The sequence below is a fragment of the Bombina bombina genome, chromosome 2 (assembly GCF_027579735.1).
Source record: "Bombina bombina isolate aBomBom1 chromosome 2, aBomBom1.pri, whole genome shotgun sequence".
NCBI classification, from domain to species: Eukaryota; Metazoa; Chordata; class Amphibia; order Anura; family Bombinatoridae; genus Bombina; species Bombina bombina.
Window position 1 is genome coordinate 398,917,976 of NC_069500.1, and position 17,683 is coordinate 398,935,658.

General features: G+C 42.5%; 1 protein-coding gene across 1 annotated transcript in view; it reads left to right on the forward strand.

The window, feature by feature from the left end:
- The window catches only part of LOC128648916 (E1A-binding protein p400), a 684,550-nt gene that overhangs the window by 113,337 nt on the left and 553,530 nt on the right, over positions 1-17,683 (forward strand). The window contains exon 11 of the mRNA XM_053701874.1: positions 2,777-2,831. Within this exon, the coding sequence (XP_053557849.1) occupies positions 2,777-2,831 (55 nt within the window). The remainder of the gene's footprint in view (positions 1-2,776; positions 2,832-17,683) is intronic.

Here is a 17,683-nt window from a genome sequence, read left to right on the forward strand (position 1 = left end):
TTTGCTCGTTTTCACATGCAACCTCTTCAGCTCTGTATGCTGAACCAGTGGTGCAGGGATTATACAAAGATATATCAATTGATATCTTTAAAACCAATTGTACTACACTCTCTGACGTGGTGGACAGATCACCATCGTTTAGTTCAGGGGGCTTCTTTTGTTCTTCCAACCTGGACTGTGATTTCAACAGATGCAAGTCTGACAGGTTGGGGAGCTGTTTGGGGGTCTCTGACAGCACAAGGGGTTTGGGAATCTCAGGAGGTGAGATTACCAATCAATATTTTGGAACTCCGTGCAATTTTCAGAGCTCTTCAGTCATGGCCTCTTCTAAAGAGAGAATCGTTCATTTGTTTTCAGACAGACAATGTCACAACTGTGGCATATATCAATCATCAAGGTGGGACTCACAGTCCTCTGGCTATGAAAGAAGTATCTCGAATTCTGGTTTGGGCGGAATCCAGCTCCTATCTAATTTCTGCGGTTCATATCCCAGGTATAGACAATTGGGAAGCGGATTATCTCAGTCGCCAAACGTTACATCCGGGCGAATGGTCTCTTCACCCAGAGGTATTTCTTCAGATTGTTCAAATGTGGGGACTTCCAGAAATAGATCTGATGGCTTCTCATCTAAACAAGAAACTTCCCAGGTATCTGTCCAGATCCAGGGATCCTCAGGCGGAAGCAGTGGATGCATTGTCACTTCCTTGGAAGTATCATCCTGCCTATATCTTTCCGCCTCTAGTTCTTCTTCCAAGAGTAATCTCCAAGATTCTGAAGGAATGCTCGTTTGTTCTGCTGGTGGCTCCAGCATGGCCTCACAGGTTTTGGTATGCGGATCTTGTCCGGATGGCCTCTTGCCAACCGTGGACTCTTCCGTTAAGACCAGACCTTCTGTCGCAAGGTCCTTTTTTCCATCAGGATCTCAAATCCTTAAATTTGAAGGTATGGAGATTGAACGCTTGATTCTTAGTCAAAGAGGTTTCTCTGACTCTGTGATTAATACTATGTTACAGGCTCGTAAATATGTATCTAGGAAGATATATTATCGAGTCTGGAAGACTTACATTTCTTGGTGTCTTTCTCATCATTTTTCCTAGCATTCTTTTAGAATTCCGAGAATTTTACAGTTTCTTCAGGATGGTTTGGATAAAGGTTTGTCTGCAAGTTCCTTGAAAGGACAAATCTCTGCTCTTTCTGTTCTTTTTCACAGAAAGATTGCTAATCTTCCTGATATTCATTGTTTTGTACAAGCTTTGGTTCGTATAAAACCTGTTATTAAGTCAATTTCTCCTCCTTGGAGTTTGAATTTGGTTCTGGGGGATCTTCAAGCTCCTCCGTTTGAACCTATGCATTCACTGGACATTAAATTACTTTCTTGGAAAGTTTTGTTTCTTTTGGCCATCTCTTCTGCTAGAAGAGTTTCTGAATTATCTGCTCTTTCTTGTGAGTCTCCTTTTCTGATTTTTCATCAGGATAAGGCGGTGTTGCGAACTTCTTTTAAATTCTTACCTAAGGTTGTGAATTCTAACAACATTAGTAGAGAAATTGTGGTTCCTTCATTGTGTCCTAATCCTAAGAATTCTAAGGAGAGATCATTGCATTCTTTGGATGTAGTTAGAGCTTTGAAATCTTTAATTCATCATGCTTATGTCGAGTCGGGTAAAACTCTGCCTCAAAGGATTACAGCTCATTCTACTAGGTCAGTTTCTACTTCCTGGGCGTTTAGGAATGAAGCTTCGGTTGATCAGATTTGCAAAGCAGCAACTTGGTCTTCTTTGCATACTTTTACTAAATTCTACCATTTTTATGTGTTTTCTTCTTCTGAAGCAGTTTTTGGTAGAAAAGTACTTCAGGCAGCTGTTTCAGTTTGATTCTTCTGCTTATAATTTCAGTTTTTTTCATTATAAGATTGAAACTTTATTTTGGGTGTGGATTATTTTCAGCGGAATTGGCTGTCTTTATTTTATCCCTCCCTCTCTAGTGACTCTTGCGTGGAAGATCCACATCTTGGGTAGTCATTATCCCATACGTCACTAGCTCATGGACTCTTGCTAATTACATGAAAGAAAACATAATTTATGTAAGAACTTACCTGATAAATTCATTTCTTTCATATTAGCAAGAGTCCATGAGGCCCACCCTTTTTTTGTGGTGGTTATGATTTTTTTGTATAAAGCACAATTATTCCAATTCCTTATATTTATGCTTTGCACTTTTTTCTTATCACCCCACTTCTTGGCTATTCGTTAAACTGATTTGTGGGTGTGGTGAGGGGTGCATTTATAGGCATATTGAGGTTTGGGAAACTTTGCCCCTCCTGGTAGGAATGTATATCCCATACGTCACTAGCTCATGGACTCTTGCTAATATGAAAGAAATGAATTTATCAGGTAAGTTCTTACATAAATTATGTTTTTGTTTACCCATAGGAATCAATGGGGCTGCGTTACGAAGCTTTACTCTCCTTTTTTGCAGGTGTTAGGCTTTTTTTCAGCCGGCTCTCCCCATTGATGTCTATGGGGAAATGGTGCACAAGCACGTAAAACCAGCTTACTGCAGCGCTGATATTGGGGTGCGGTATGGAGCTCAATTTAGCTCAACGCTGACTTATTGCCTGCTAACGCTGGGTTTATGATAACCTGTAATAGCAGCGCTGTAGGGAGGTGAGCAGTGACTATAACTTGCAAGTTAGCATCGAGCAGCTCTTACCTCGTAATCTAGCCGATAGTTACTTAACTATTATAATAAAGCTAAGATATTTGTTTTACTTTGCTAGGTCCCAACAACATGGAGGAAGAGAAAAGCAAGTTCATCCTGGAGTGATGGGGCAGGTTGGTTCATTTTAGCACTACTTCTGTTACCTTTCTGCAATCATATTTTTTTTTATAAACATGGAAACATGTATAAATCATTAAATTTGTTTTGTATATATTTTGGTTTTGAAGTGCATATTAACCGCTTGGTCATTATTGTCAGAATTTGTATAGTATGTTTCTGATTGACAGGCAATAGGGCACATAAGCAGGCACTATCCTAACTCTGACACCAGCTAGAATTGTTACCATGACAACACCTGCTCAGTCACTGAATAATACTAAGGCCCCCAATGCTAAATGCATTGTGCTAATAGTGATATTTTATTATTATTATTATTATTATTATTATTTCTTTATTATTATAAAGCACCAACATTTTTCACAGTGCTATACAAAGGTACATTACAATCATAAGGGTACAATATAATTAAAAAAATATATAAATATCTAAGACTATACAATATACATTCATTTACTACTCTTGCGTTGGCAGACTTAAACAAAGGGAGAGGAGCGCCCTGCCCTTGAGCACAGTCAGTTGTAGATGCACTTTTATACAAAGTGAGCTACAGTTAGAGAGGCTCTCAAGCCTACATTCTAAAGCAGGGGTGCCCGATAGGTAGATGGGGCTCTACTAGTAGATCCAAAAATGTTGTGGTCAAGTTATGTGATCTCAACACTGGATCGTGAGTAGAGTATGGTTGCTAGGGATACCGCTTTATTAACCGCAGTGTGTGACGGGGCAGGTCATGATGGACATCGAGTTCAACCAATCAATTTAGATGATTTTTGAACAACAACACAATTGGCCTATCAAAAGCATGGTTGAGTAAGTATACTCTCAATGGATATGGCGGTATAGTTAGGAGGGTAAGCGTCAATAGATAGAAAAAGTAAATGCGGAGGCTGCTGTGCTATGCTAAAGGAACAAGTCTGATTGACGTCTGGCAAATGAACGTGTTGACCCAGTAAGAAATGGTCTGCATGGCGAGCTATTTGTGTAAGCCTCACTGGGTCATATCAGGCCAAGCTCACGGCGCAAAGTAAAGGGGGTCAGTGGCAGTAATTTGAATGCAGTGTTTTGTATCATGGCACAAGGAGTTGCTCCTGTTAACCCGAATTAAAGTCAAGGCTACGTTTGTCGTCAGAATTAATCTGTTCTATCTTTATGCTTTTGCACATCCATGTGTTGCTAAATCATGCAACCTTAAAGGGATATAAAACATACATTTCTTTCCTATGACATGGAGAGTCCCCAACGCCATTCCAATTACTAGTGGGATAGTCAACTCCTGGCCAGCAGGAGGAGGCAAAGAGCACCCCAGCAAAGCTGTTAAGTGTTACATCCCTTACCCATAATCCCCAGTCATTCTCTTTGCCTCTGTCAATGGAGGTTGTGTAAAGTTGGTGTCTGAAGATAATAATCCTTTTATGGGTAGTTTCCCTACAAGCAAGGATTAGGGTCTAGCTGTGTCCACTTCAATCTTTTGAGTAAAAGTAGTGGTGGCTTTTAGCAGTTAGAAGTTAGCGAGGAAGTCTTTGCTTTTCTTCTAACATTTTGCTACCCCTTTGTAGAAAGCCAGGGTTAGTTACTCTGTTCTTTCTTTTACTACAGGTTCCTGATAGGGAGTGGAGTACCGTTCACACCTATTATTATTATCAGGTATTTGTTGAGCGCCAACAGATTCCTAAGTAGCTGTCACCTGCCCTGCTGCTGGATCCACAGGTAAGTGCATTTTCCTTCTAGGTTCTGAAGGATAACATTTTAGAGGTAAAACCTCTAGTGAATCTAATTTGGGACATAGATTATCTAAGTTGTCTTAGATACTTTTTTTGGGGCAGATTTGCAGGCACATTGTATGCTTAACTTAGGCATTTAGAGAGACTAAGGGGTTAATATTAAGCTGTGTGCTTAAGACTTAACTTTCTTTGACAAAATTTATTGTTAAATACGTATCGCAAGGACAGATCTGTTTGATTTAGAGTCCGGAAAAATATATAGGCTTTTACGGCTACGATATGGTTTTTACTATTGAGGCGTTTGTAATACGCGCCTTTTTAACTGTGACTTGTGGCACAGTTTTGTTTTTACTCTCAGCCCGCTCATGTGACTCTCCGCTCTTCCGTGTGTATGAGGAGTGGAGTTCAGTCAGTCATTGAGCCTGGACTGCTGCGACTATCTGATGATTGGATTGCCGGTCTGGACTTGTGAATCTCTCATCTCATCTGTAAATTTCCCTTGCTAGTGGGTTATTCGACTCCCGGTACCAATTACTAGTGGGAATACCACTCCTGGCCAGCAGGAGTCATCAAAGAGCACTACAGCAAAGCTGTTAAGTGTCACTCCACTACCCATAATCCCCAGTCATTATCTTTTCCTCTGTCAATGGAGAAGGTGAAGTTTTGGTGTCTGAAGAAATGAATTCCTTTTTTGGGTACTTTTCCCTGCAAGCAAGGATATGGGTTTAGCTGAGTCCACGTCAATCTCTTCAGTAGAGTAGTGGTGGCTTTTAAGCAGTTAGGAAGTTGTGAGGCAGTCCTTACTTTGTTTCATAACATATTGCTGCCCTAGTCATAGAAAGCCAGAGTTGGTTACTCTGTTCTTTCTTTTTTCTACAGGTCTCTGTAAGGAGTATGTGTCCTTTCACACCTTGTGAGCTGTCTTCCTGCCGGACAGCTAGACTGCAGGTAAGTGCCCTTTTGTCTTCTAGGTACTGGAGATTTGCACTTTAAAAAGATAATTTATCTCTGCAGTAAAAATAATTGGGACATAATAATCCTTAAAGTATGATTTATTTAGGCAGGGTTGCAGGCACAGTGTATGTTACTAGGGGTTAATCCCTTATCTGGGGACTGTTCCTCTGCGGCTCTTGCTTTATTAACGTTTTGTACGAGACAAAAGGTTTTTAATGAGGCTTTGTTTATGGATGGTGTTTATGGGACTTTTTGTTTGACTGGGAGCAGCTTACATCTTTATCAGTGGTGTTTAACGTTATAACAGCGCTGCGGAATCTGTTCAGCGCTGCAGAATCTGTTGGCGCTCTACAAATACCTGATAATAATAATAATAACCACTCTGTTACTACGCAGTTTGTTTGGAACGCGCGCTTTTAGAATATGCGCAATTCCTGTGTGGCCATTCACCTGACGCCTGTATTTCCAACTACGCAGAGGAGCGGCATCACTGTTTTCTCTGCATCCGCTAGTGAGGTTGTGTTCAAGCAAGTCTCTGCACTGTTTTCGAGTCTCTAGAATTACGGTAGGGCATCTCAGTATTGCTGAGGTGTGGAGGTCCTAAGTTTAGTTTCTTTCACTTTGGGTGTAAAACATTATATTGCTTTGGAGAAAAAAAGACTTATTTAAAGTGACAGTAGTCTTTTCTTAAGAGTTTGTTTACTCCTTTATTTTTGGGATTAAAATAGTTTTGATTTTCAGTTATGGACATGGCTAATGAAAATGTTGCTCTTGATAAATGTTTATTATGTCTAGAGGCTCAAATTGTTTCACCTATGCAATTTTGCTCTTCATGTTTAACTAGAACATTAGAGTGTAAAGAAAAATTGTTGCCCTATGAGCCCAATGTCTCTCAGGATGATGCTGTTCAGGCAATGCCACAGCTTTCTCCTCATACGTCCCAAGCCTCAATGGCGTCACATACAGTGCCCTTCAGTTTCTCTCAGCCTTCTGGAGGAGTTTGCCTGCAGATTTTGCTGCACAGGTATCTTCTGCGGTATCTGCGGCATTATCTGCTTTTCCTATGCTGGGAAAATGCAAGAGGAAAATTAGACATTCAGATAGTAAGATTTCTGTTCTACCTACTGCTGTGCAGATTGCCCTCCCTCATAAGTCTGATGAGGAGGATATGTCGGTTGCCTCTGAGGGTGAAATCTCAGATTCGGACAGTAAAATTCCTTTATCTGATACTGAGGAAGTATCTTCTTCAGTATCAGATAAGAAGTATTCAGTAACTTCAGATTAATAAATACTATGATGTTCCTTCCTCTGTGGAAGTGTTTTCTGTTCCAGACCGTGTGACAGAGATTATTTCACAGGAATGGGAGAAGCCAGGGATTCCTTTCTCCCCATCTCCCGTCTTTAAAAAGATTTTCCTATTGCTGACCCCACTAAGGATTCATGGCGCACAATGCCTAAAGTAGAAGGGACTATTTCTACTTTGGCTATGACAACTACGATCCCTATAGAGGATAGCTGCTTCTTTAAGGATCCCATGGAAAAAAGCTGGAGTTTTATTTGAAGAAGATGTATGTTCATCAAGGTCTTGAATGGCAACCTACAATTTGTATTGCCACAGTAGCAAGTGCGGCATCTTATTGGTGCAACGCCTTGTCTGAATCAATTTTGGTAGAGACTCCGTTGGAGGAGATCCAAGACAGGATTAAGGCTCTCAAACTAGCCAATTCCTTTATTTCTGATGCTAATATGCAAGATATTAGACTGGGAGCCAAGATGTCTGGCTTCACTGTCCTTTCCCGTCGGGCGTTGTGGCTAAAATATTGGTCAGCTGATGTTACTTCCAAGTCCAAGCTTCTGGTGCTTCCTTTCAAGGGTAAAACCTTGTTTGGACCTGGACTGGCAGAAATAATTTCTGATATTATAGGTGGAAAAGGGTATTTTCTACAACAAGACAAGAAGAACAGACCTAAAGGACGTCAAAGTAATTTTCGTTCCTTTCGTAACTTCAAGGGTCAAAAGCCTTCCTCTTCCAAGCAGGAGCAGTCCAAGTCTTCATGGACGCCCAGTCAATCTTGGAATAAGGGGAAGCAATTAAAGAAACCCTCAGCTGAGTCTAAGTCAGCATGAAGGGACGACCCCCGGTCCTGGATTGGATCAAGTGGGGGGCAGACTTTCCCTGTTTTGTCAAGCGTGGATGGGAGATGTCTCAGATCCTTGGGCTGTGGACATAGTATCTTAGGGTTACAAAATGGAATTCAAAACTTTCCCTCCCAGGGGCAGATTTCTCCTCTCAATATTATCTGCAGACCAGGTAAAAAGAGAGGCGTTCTTGAACTGCTTTCAGGACCTTTCCTCCCTGGGAGTGATTGTTCCAGTTCCAGTAAGAGAACAGGGTCTAGGATTCTATTCAAATCTGTTTGTGGTTCCCAAAAAAGAGGGAACTTTTGGACCCATTTTAGTGCCTAAACAAGTTTCTCAGGGTACCGTCCTTCAAAATGGAAACCATTTGTTTCATTCTTTCTTTGGTCCAAGAGGGTCAGTTCATGGCGACCATAGACCTGAAGGACGCGTATCTTCATGTTTCCATCCACAGGGATCATCACAAATTCCTGAGATTCGCTTTTCTAGACAAGCACTTTCAATTTGTGGCTCTTCCGTTTGGCCTTGCCACAGCTCCCAGAATTTTCTCAAAGGTTCTAGGGACTCTCTTGGCAGTGGTAAGGTCTCAGGTAATTGCAGTGGCGTCCTACCTGGATGACATATTGGTTCAGGTGCCATCTTTTCAACAAGCAAACTCTCATACAGAGATCTTTTTGTCTTTTCTACGTTCCCACAGATGGAAAGTGAATCTGGAGAAGAGTTCCTCTGTTCCAGCTACAAGGGTGGTTTTCTTAGGGACCATAATAGATTCCATATCTATGAAACTTTTTTTGACAGAGGTCAGAAAATCCCAAATTTTCTCCTCTTGCCTCTCTCTACAGTCTACTGTTCGGCCATCAGTGGATCAATGTATGGAGGTAATTGGTCTGATGGTCGCTTTCATGGACATCATTCCCTTTAAGAGCTCTGCAATTATGCATGCTCAGACAATGTAACGGAGATCATTCAAATCTGTCTCAGAGGATAGATCTAGACCAGTCGACAAAAGATTCTCTTCTGTGTTGGCTTTCTCAGTAGCATCTGTTTCAGGGGACATGCTTCCGGAGACCTTCCTGGGTGATTGTGACCACGGCCGCCAGCCTGCTAGACTGGGGAGCAGTCTGGGACTCGTTAAAAGCACAGCGACTATGGACTCGGGAGGAGTCTGCTTTCCCCATAAACATCTTGGAGTTGAGAGCAATTCACAGTGCTCTGATGGCTTAGCCTTAATTTGTCTTTAGCCCGGTTTATCAGGTTCCAATCGGACAACATCACCCCAGTGACTTACATCAACCACCAGGGAGGAACTAGGAGTTCCTTAGCCATGAAGGAGGTGGCACGGATTATTCAGTTGGGGAAAGCTCACAATTGTTGTTTATCTGCCATCCACATTCCAGGAGTGGACAATTGGAAGGCGGATTTCCTGAGCAGACAGACTTTTCATCCCGGGGAGTGGGCACTCCACTCGGAGGTGTTCTCCAGTTTAACCCTCAAGTGGGGGTTTCCCGGAGTTGGATCTGATGGTGTCTAGGCAGAACTCCAAACTTCCAAGGTACGGTTCAAGGTCATGAGATCTGCAGACCACTCTGATAGATGCTCTGGCGGTTCCTTGGGTTTTCGGTCTAGCATATCTGTTTCCTCCATTGACGCTCCTTCCACGAGTCATTGCTGGTATCAAACAAGAGAGAGCGTCTGTAATTCTAGTAGCTCCTGCATGGCCTTGCAGGATCTGGTATGCAGATCTCGTGAAGTTGTTCATCTCTGCCACCTTGGAGGTTGCCTCTGAGGAAGGACCCTCTATGTACGGAACAAAAGATGGAATCCAGCACCAAATCGAGAGTGAGCTACTACCCCGCTCTCAATGGATACAATATGAAACACAGAGGGGGGGTCCCCAACAATGCAAAATCTTTACTTTATTGATATATCCAGGACAGGATCATATAACACGACGTTTCTGGGTCAGTGCCCGTTAATCATGTGATACATATGCAATCAATTCCACCTGTCGGTCAGTACTCTAAAGGGTCAGATTTCTGTGTTATCTATCCTTTCGCACAAACATCTGGCAGACTTACCAGATGTTCCAGCTTTTGTTCCGTCCCTGGTTACAATCAGACCTGTGTTTAAACCTGTTTCTCCCCCAAGGAGCCTTAACCTAGTTCTTAAAGTTTTGCAACCTGCTCCGTTTGAGCCGATGCATGCTGTTGATATAAAGTTGTTATCTTGGAAGGTTTTATTTCTCCTTGTTATTTATTCCGTTTGCAGAGTTTCTGAACTTTCAGCTCTCCAGTGCGATTCCCTGTATCTTATTTTTCATGTAGATAAGGCGGTCCTTTGTACAAAATTGGAGTTTCTCCCTAAAGTGGTGTGGGATCAAAACATTAGTCAGGGAATTGTTGTTTCTTCTTTTTGTCCTAATCTTTCTTCTCATAAGGAACGTCTTTTGCATAACTTGGATGTTGTGCGTGCTCTAAAGTTTTAGCTTCAAGATACTAAAGATGTTAGGCAATCTTCTGCCCTGTTTGTTGTTTTTCTCTGGAAAGCGTAAAGGTCAGAAGGCCACTTCTACTACTCTTTCCCTCTGGTTAAGAAGTATGATTCATTTGGCTTATGAGACTTCTGGACAGCAGCCACCTGGGAGAATTATGGATCATTCCACTAGGGCTGTCTCCTCCAATCACAGGGGACATCACCAGTTTCTGAGGTTTGCCTTTCTGGAAAAACATTTCCAGTTTGTTGCACTTCAGTTTGGTCTGGCCACGGCTCCCAGAATATTCACAAAGGTTCTAGGGGCGCTATTGGCAGTGATCAGATCCCAGGGAATTGCTGTAGCGTCTTATCTAGACGACATCTTAGTTCAGGCGTTATCTTTTCAACTAGCTCAATCTCATACAGAGATGCTGTTGTCTTTTCTACGTTTCCACAGGTGGAAGGTGAATTTGGAAAAGAGTTCTCTAATTCCATCTACAAAAGTGTGTTTCCTAGGGACAATAATAGATTCCCTGTCCATGAATATTTTCCTGATGGAGGTCAGAAAATCCAAACTTTTTGCTTCCTGCCTTTCTCTCCAGTCTGCCTATTGTCAATCAGTGGCTTAATGCATGGAGGTGATTGGTCTGATGGTGGCATCCATGGACATCACCCCTTTTGCTCGGTTCCATCTGCGACCGCTGCAGCTTTGCATGCTCCGTCAATGGAACGGAGACCATTCAGATTTGTCACAGAGGATAAATCTGGACCCCCTAACAAGAGACTTTCTCTTGTTGTGGATGTCTCAGGAACATCTGTCTTGGGGCACTTGCTTTCTGAGTTCTTCCTGGGAGATTGTGACTACGGAACTCAGCCTGTCAGGCTGGGGAGCTGTTTGAGTTTTTCTGAAGGCTCAGGGCCTGTGGTCTTAGGAAGAGTCCTCGCTTCCCATAAACATCTTGGAGTTAAGAGCTATTTTCAATACCCTATCAGCGTGGCCTCAACGGTCTTTAGTCCAGTTTATCAGATTCCAGTCGGACAACATAACCTTAGTGGCTTACATCAACCACCAGGGAGGGACTCGTAGTTCCCTAGATTTCAAGGAGGTGACTCGCTTTCTGCAGTTGGGCGGAAGCTAACGATTGTCTTCTATCTGCCATCCACATTCCAGGTGTGGACAACTGGGTGGTGGACTTTCTGAGCAGACAGACCTTTCATTCCGGGGAGTGGGCTCTCCATCCGGAAGTATTCTCTCAGATAATCCTCAGGTAGGGAATTCAAGAGTTGGATCTTATGGCGTCCTGTCAAAACGCCAAAGTTCCAAAGTACGGTTCAAGGTCAATAGATCCTCAGACCCTTCTGATATATGCTCTAGTGGTTCCTTGGATGTTCTCTCTGGCATATCTGTTTCCTCCGTTTGTTCTCCTTCCACGAATCATTGCTCGTATCGAACAGGAGAGAGCATCACAAGATTTACCGTAAGATATGGCATAAATATCTTTATTGGTGCGAATCTAAAGGGTTCTCCTGGAGCCGGGTGAGGATTCCCCTGATTTTGTCTTTTCTTCAGGATAGCCTGGAGAAGGGTTTGTCGGTCAGTACTCTAAAGGGCCAGATTTTTATGCGTTATGCACAAACGTCTGGCAGACTTACCAGATGTTCAAGCTTTTGTTCAGGCCCTGGTTAGAATCAGGCCTGTGTTTAAACCTGTTTCTCCCCTGTGGAGCCTTAACCTAGTTCTTAAAGTTTTGCAACAGGCTCTGTTTGAGCCGATGCATGCTATTGATATAAAGTTGTTATCTTGGAAGGTTTTATTTCTCCTTGCTATTTCTTCCGCTCGCAGAGTCTCTGAACTTTCAGCTCTGCAGTGTGATTCCCCGTATCTTATTTTTCATGCAGATGAGGCGGTCCTTCATACAAAATTGGGGTTTCTCCCAAAGTGGTGTCGGATCGAAACATTAATCAGGAAATTGTTGTTCCTTCTTTTTGTCCTAATCCTTCTTCTCATAAGGAACGTCTTTTGCATAACTTGGATGTTGTGCATGCTCTAAAGTTTTACCTTCAAGCTACTAAAGATTTTAGGCAATCTTCAGCCCTGTTTGTTGTTTTCTCTGGAAAGCGTAAAGGTCAGAAGGCCACTTCTACTACTCTTTCCCTCTGGTTAAGAAGTATAATTCGTTTGGCTTATGAGACTGCTGGACAGCAGCCTCCTGAGAGAATTACGGCTCATTCCACTAGTGCTGTCTCCTCTTCTTGGGCTTTCAAAAATTAAGCTTCCGTGGAACAGATTTTCAAGGCGGCAACATGGTCCTCTTTGCATACTTTTTCCAAATTTTAAAAATTTGATACTTTTGCCTCGGCTGAGGCTTCTTTTGGGAGAAAGGTTCTTCAAGCGATGGTGCCTTCTGTTTAGGTCCTCCTGCCCTTTTTCTTCCTCCTTTTTATTCCTTAATTTATGTCCTCTAGGTTAGGTATTGTTCCCACTAGTAATTGTAATGACGTTGTGGACTATGATTGAATACCTAGCGAATATATAGGCTTTCCATTGGGGTTTCATGGGCGTTCCATGAAATTAACCTGTATGTTAATGGGGTAGTTTCCAATTTTTAGTAGGACTATCCTCCATCTTAGGTGCACCTTTTCACCCAAGCCTTTTAGTGGCGAGATTTTAAATTGTAAGAATGTGCAGTAAAACATAGTTTCTCCAACATTGGTGTGTCCGGTCCACGGCGTCATCCTTACTTGTGGGATATTCTCTTCCCCAACAGGAAATGGCAAAGAGTCCCAGCAAAGCTGGTCACATGATCCCTCCTAGGCTCCGCCCACCCCAGTCATTCTCTTTGCCGTTGCACAGGCAACATCTCCACGGAGATGGTTAAGAGTTTTTTGGTGTTTAAATGTAGTTTTTATTCTTCTATCAAGTGTTTGTTATTTTAAAATAGTGCTGGTATGTACTATTTACTCTGAAACAGAAAAGGATGAAGATTTCTGTTTGTAAGAGGAAGATGATTTTAGCAGACAGTAACTAAAATCGATTGCTGTTTCCACACAGGACTGTTGAGATGAAGTAACTTCAGTTGGGGGAAACAGTTAGCAGACTTTTCTGCTTAAGGTATGACTAGCCATATTTCTAACAAGACCATGTAATGCTGGAAGGCTGTCATTTCCCCTCATGGGGACCGGTAAGCCATTTTCTTAGTCAAACATAAAAGAATAAAGGGCTTAAAAAAAAGGGCTTAAAAACTGGTAGACATTTTTATGGGCTAAAACGATTGCTTTATTGGGGCATATTATGCAGATTCTAGCTAATAATTGGCATTATAATCTTGGGGAACGTTTAAAAAACGGCAGGCACTGTGTTGGACACCTTTTTTAGTCTGGGGGCCTTTCTAGTTATAGACTGAGCCTCATTTTCGCGCCATTACTGCGCAGTTGTTTTTGGAGAGCAAGGCATGCAGATGCATGTGTGAGGATCTAAGAATCACTAAAAAAGCTTCTAGAAGGCGTTATTTGGTATCGTATTCCCCTCTGGGCTTGGTTGGGTCTCAGCAAAGCATATAGCTGGGACTGTATAGGGGTTAAATTTAAAAACGGCTCTGGTTCCGTTATTTTAAGGGTTAAAGCTCTGAAATTTGGTGTGCAATACTTTTAATGCCTTAAGACACTGTGGTGAAATTTTGGTAATTTTTGAACAATTCCTTCATACTTTTTCACATATTGAGTAATAAAGTGTTTTCAGTTTGAAATTTAAAGAGACAGTAACGGTTTTATTTTAAAACATTTTTTGTGCTTTGTTGACAAGTTTAAGCCTGTTTAACATGTCTGTACCATCAGATAAGCTATGTTCTATATGTATGAAAGCAAATGTGTCTCCCCATTTAAATTTATGTGATAATTGTGCCATAGTGTCCAAACAAAGTAAGGACAGTAATGCCACAGATAATGATATTGCCCAAGATGATTCCTCAAATGAGGGGAGTAAACATGATACTACATCATCCCCTACTGTGTCTACAACAGTTTTGCCCACACAGGAGGTCCCTAGTACATCTAGTGCGCCAATACTTATTACCATGCAACAATTAACGGCTGTAATGGATAACTCCATAGCAAATCTTTTATCCAAAATGCCTACTTATCAGAGAAAGCGCGATTGCTCTGTTTTAAACACTGAAGAGCAAGAGGGCGCTGATGATAACTGTTCTGACATACCCTCACACCAATCTCAAGGGGCCATGAGGGAGGTTTTGTCTGATGGAGAAATCTCAGATTCAGGAAAAATTTCTCATCAAGCTGAACCTGATGTTGTGACATTTAAATTTAAATTAGAACATCTCCGCGCACTGCTTAAGGAGGTGTTATCTACTCTGGATGATTGTGACAATTTGGTCATTCCAGAGAAATTATGTAAGATGGACAAGTTCCTAGAGGTTCCGGTGCCCCCCGACGCTTTTCCTATACCCAAGCGGGTGGCGGACATAGTAAATAAAGAGTGGGAAAAGCCCGGCATACCTTTTGTTCCCCCCCCTATATTTAAGAAATTATTTCCTATAGTTGACCCCAGAAAGGACTTATGGCAGACAGTCCCCAAGGTTGAGGGGGCGGTTTCTACTCTAAACAAACGCACTACTATTCCTATCGAAGATAGTTGTGCTTTCAAAGATCCTATGGATAAAAAATTAGAGGGTTTGCTTAAAAAGATTTTTGTACAGCAAGGTTACTTTCTACAACCAATTTCATGCATTGTTACTGTCACTACGGCAGCGTGTTTCTGGTTCGAGGAACTAGAAAAGTCGCTCAGTAAAGAATCTTCGTATGAGGAGGTTATGGACAGAGTTCAAGCACTTAAATTGGCTAACTCTTTTGTTTTAGATGCCGCTTTGCAATTAGCTAGATTAGCGGCGAAAAATTCAGGGTTTGCTATCGTGGCGCGCAGAGCGCTTTGGCTAAAGTCTTGGTCAGCGGATGTGTCTTCCAAGACAAAATTGCTTAACATTCCTTTCAAAGGTAAAACATTATTTGGACCAGATTTGAAAGAGATTATTTCAGACATCACTGGGGGAAAGGGCCACGCCCTCCCACAGGATAGGTCTTTTAAGGCTAAAAATAAGCCTAATTTTCGTCCCTTTCGCAGAAACGGACCAGCCTCTAATTCTGCATCCTCTAAGCAAGAGGGTAATACTTCACAACCCAAACCAGCCTGGAAACCAATGCAAGGCTGGAACAAGGGTAAGCAGGCCAAGAAGCCTACCACTGCTACCAAAACAGCATGAAGGGATAGCCCCCGATCCGGGACCGGATCTGGTGGGGGGCAGACTCTCTCTCTTTGCTCAGGCTTGGGCAAGAGATGTTCAGGATCCTTGGGCGCTAGAAATAGTTTCTCAAGGTTATCTCCTGGAATTCAAGGAACTACCCCCAAGGGGAAGGTTCCACAGGTCTCACTTATCTTCAAACCAAATAAAGAGACAGGCATTCTTACATTGTGTAGAAGACCTGTTAAAGATGGGAGTGATACATCCAGTTCCAATAAGAGAACAAGGAATGGGATTTTATTCCAATCTGTTCATAGTTCCCAAAAAAGAGGGAACATTCAGACCAATTTTGGATCTGAAGATCCTAAACAAATTTCTCAGGGTACTATCGTTCAAAATGGAAACTATTCGAACGATCCTACCCACCATCCAGGAAAGTCAATTTATGACTACCGTGGATTTAAAGGATGCGTACCTACATATTCCTATCCACAAGGAACATCATCAGTTCCTAAGGTTCGCTTTTCTGGACAAGCATTACCAGTTTGTGGCACTTCCATTCGGATTAGCCACTGCTCCAAGGATTTTCACAAAGGTACTAGGGTCCCTTCTAGCGGTTCTAAGACCAAGGGGCATTGCAGTAGTACCTTACTTGGACGACATCCTAATTCAAGCGTCGTCCCTGTCAAAAGCAAAGGCTCATACGGACATCGTCCTAGCCTTTCTCAGATCTCACGGATGGAAGGTGAACAAAGAAAAAAAGTTCTCTGTCCCCGTCAACAAGAGTTCCCTTCTTGGGAACAATAATAGATTCCTTAGAAATGAGGATTTTTCTGACAGAGGTCAGAAAATCAAAACTTCTAAGCTCTTGTCAAGTACTTCATTCTGTTCCTCGTCCTTCCATAGCGCAGTGCATGGAAGTTATAGGATTGATGGTTGCAACAATGGACATAGTTCCTTTTGCACGAATTCATCTAAGACCATTACAACTGTGCATGCTCAGACAGTGGAATGGGGATTATACAGACTTGTCTCCGATGATTCAAGTAGATCAAAAGACCAGAGATTCACTCCGTTGGTGGCTGACCCTGGACAATCTGTCACAGGGAATGAGCTTCCGCAGACCAGAGTGGGTCATTGTCACGACCAACGCCAGTCTAGTGGGCTGGGGCGCGGTCTGGGAATCCCTAAAAGCTCAGGGTCTATGGTCTTGGGAAGAGTCTCTTCTCCCGATAAACATTCTGGAACTGAGAGCGATATTCAATGCTCTCAGAGCTTGGCCTCAACTAGCAAAGGCCAAATTCATAAGGTTTCAATCAGACAACATGACGACCGTTGCATATATCAATCATCAGGGGGGAACAAGGAGTTCCCTGGCGATGAAAGAAGTGACCAAGATAATTCAATGGGCGGAGGATCACTCCTGCCACTTGTCTGCGATCCACATCCCAGGAGTGGAAATTTGGGAAGCGGATTTTCTGAGTCGTCAGACATTCCATCCGGGGGAGTGGGAACTCCATCCGGAAATCTTTGCCCAAATAACTCAATTATGGGGCATTCCAGACATGGATCTGATGGCGTCTCGTCAGAACTTCAAGGTTCCTTTCTACGGGTCCAGATCCAGGGATCCCAAGGCGACTCTAGTAGATGCACTAGTAGCACCTTGGACCTTCAACCTAGCTTATGTATTCCCACCGTTTCCTCTCATTCCCAGGCTGGTAGCCAGGATCAATCAGGAGAGGGCCTCGGTGATCTTGATAGCTCCTGCGTGGCCACGCAGGACTTGGTATGCAGACCTGGTGAATATGTCATCGGCTCCACCATGGAAGCTACCTTTGAGACAGGACCTTCTTGTTCAGGGTCCATTCGAACATCCGAATCTGGTTTCCCTCCAACTGACGGCTTGGAGATTGAACGCTTGATTTTATCAAAGCGTGGGTTTTCAGATTCTGTAATAGATACTCTGATTCAGGCTAGAAAGCCTGTAACTAGAAAAATTTACCATAAAATATGGAAAAAATATATCTGTTGGTGTGAATCCAAAGGATTCCCATGGAACAAGATAAAAATTCCTAAGATTCTATCCTTTCTACAAGAAGGTTTAGAGAAAGGATTATCTGCAAGTTCTCTAAAGGGACAGATCTCTGCTTTATCTGTTTTACTTCACAAAAGACTGGCAGCCGTGCCAGATGTTCAAGCATTTGTTCAGGCTCTGGTTAGGATCAAGCCTGTTTACAGACCTTTGACTCCTCCCTGGAGTCTAAATCTAGTTCTTTCAGTTCTTCAAGGGGTTCCGTTTGAACCTTTACA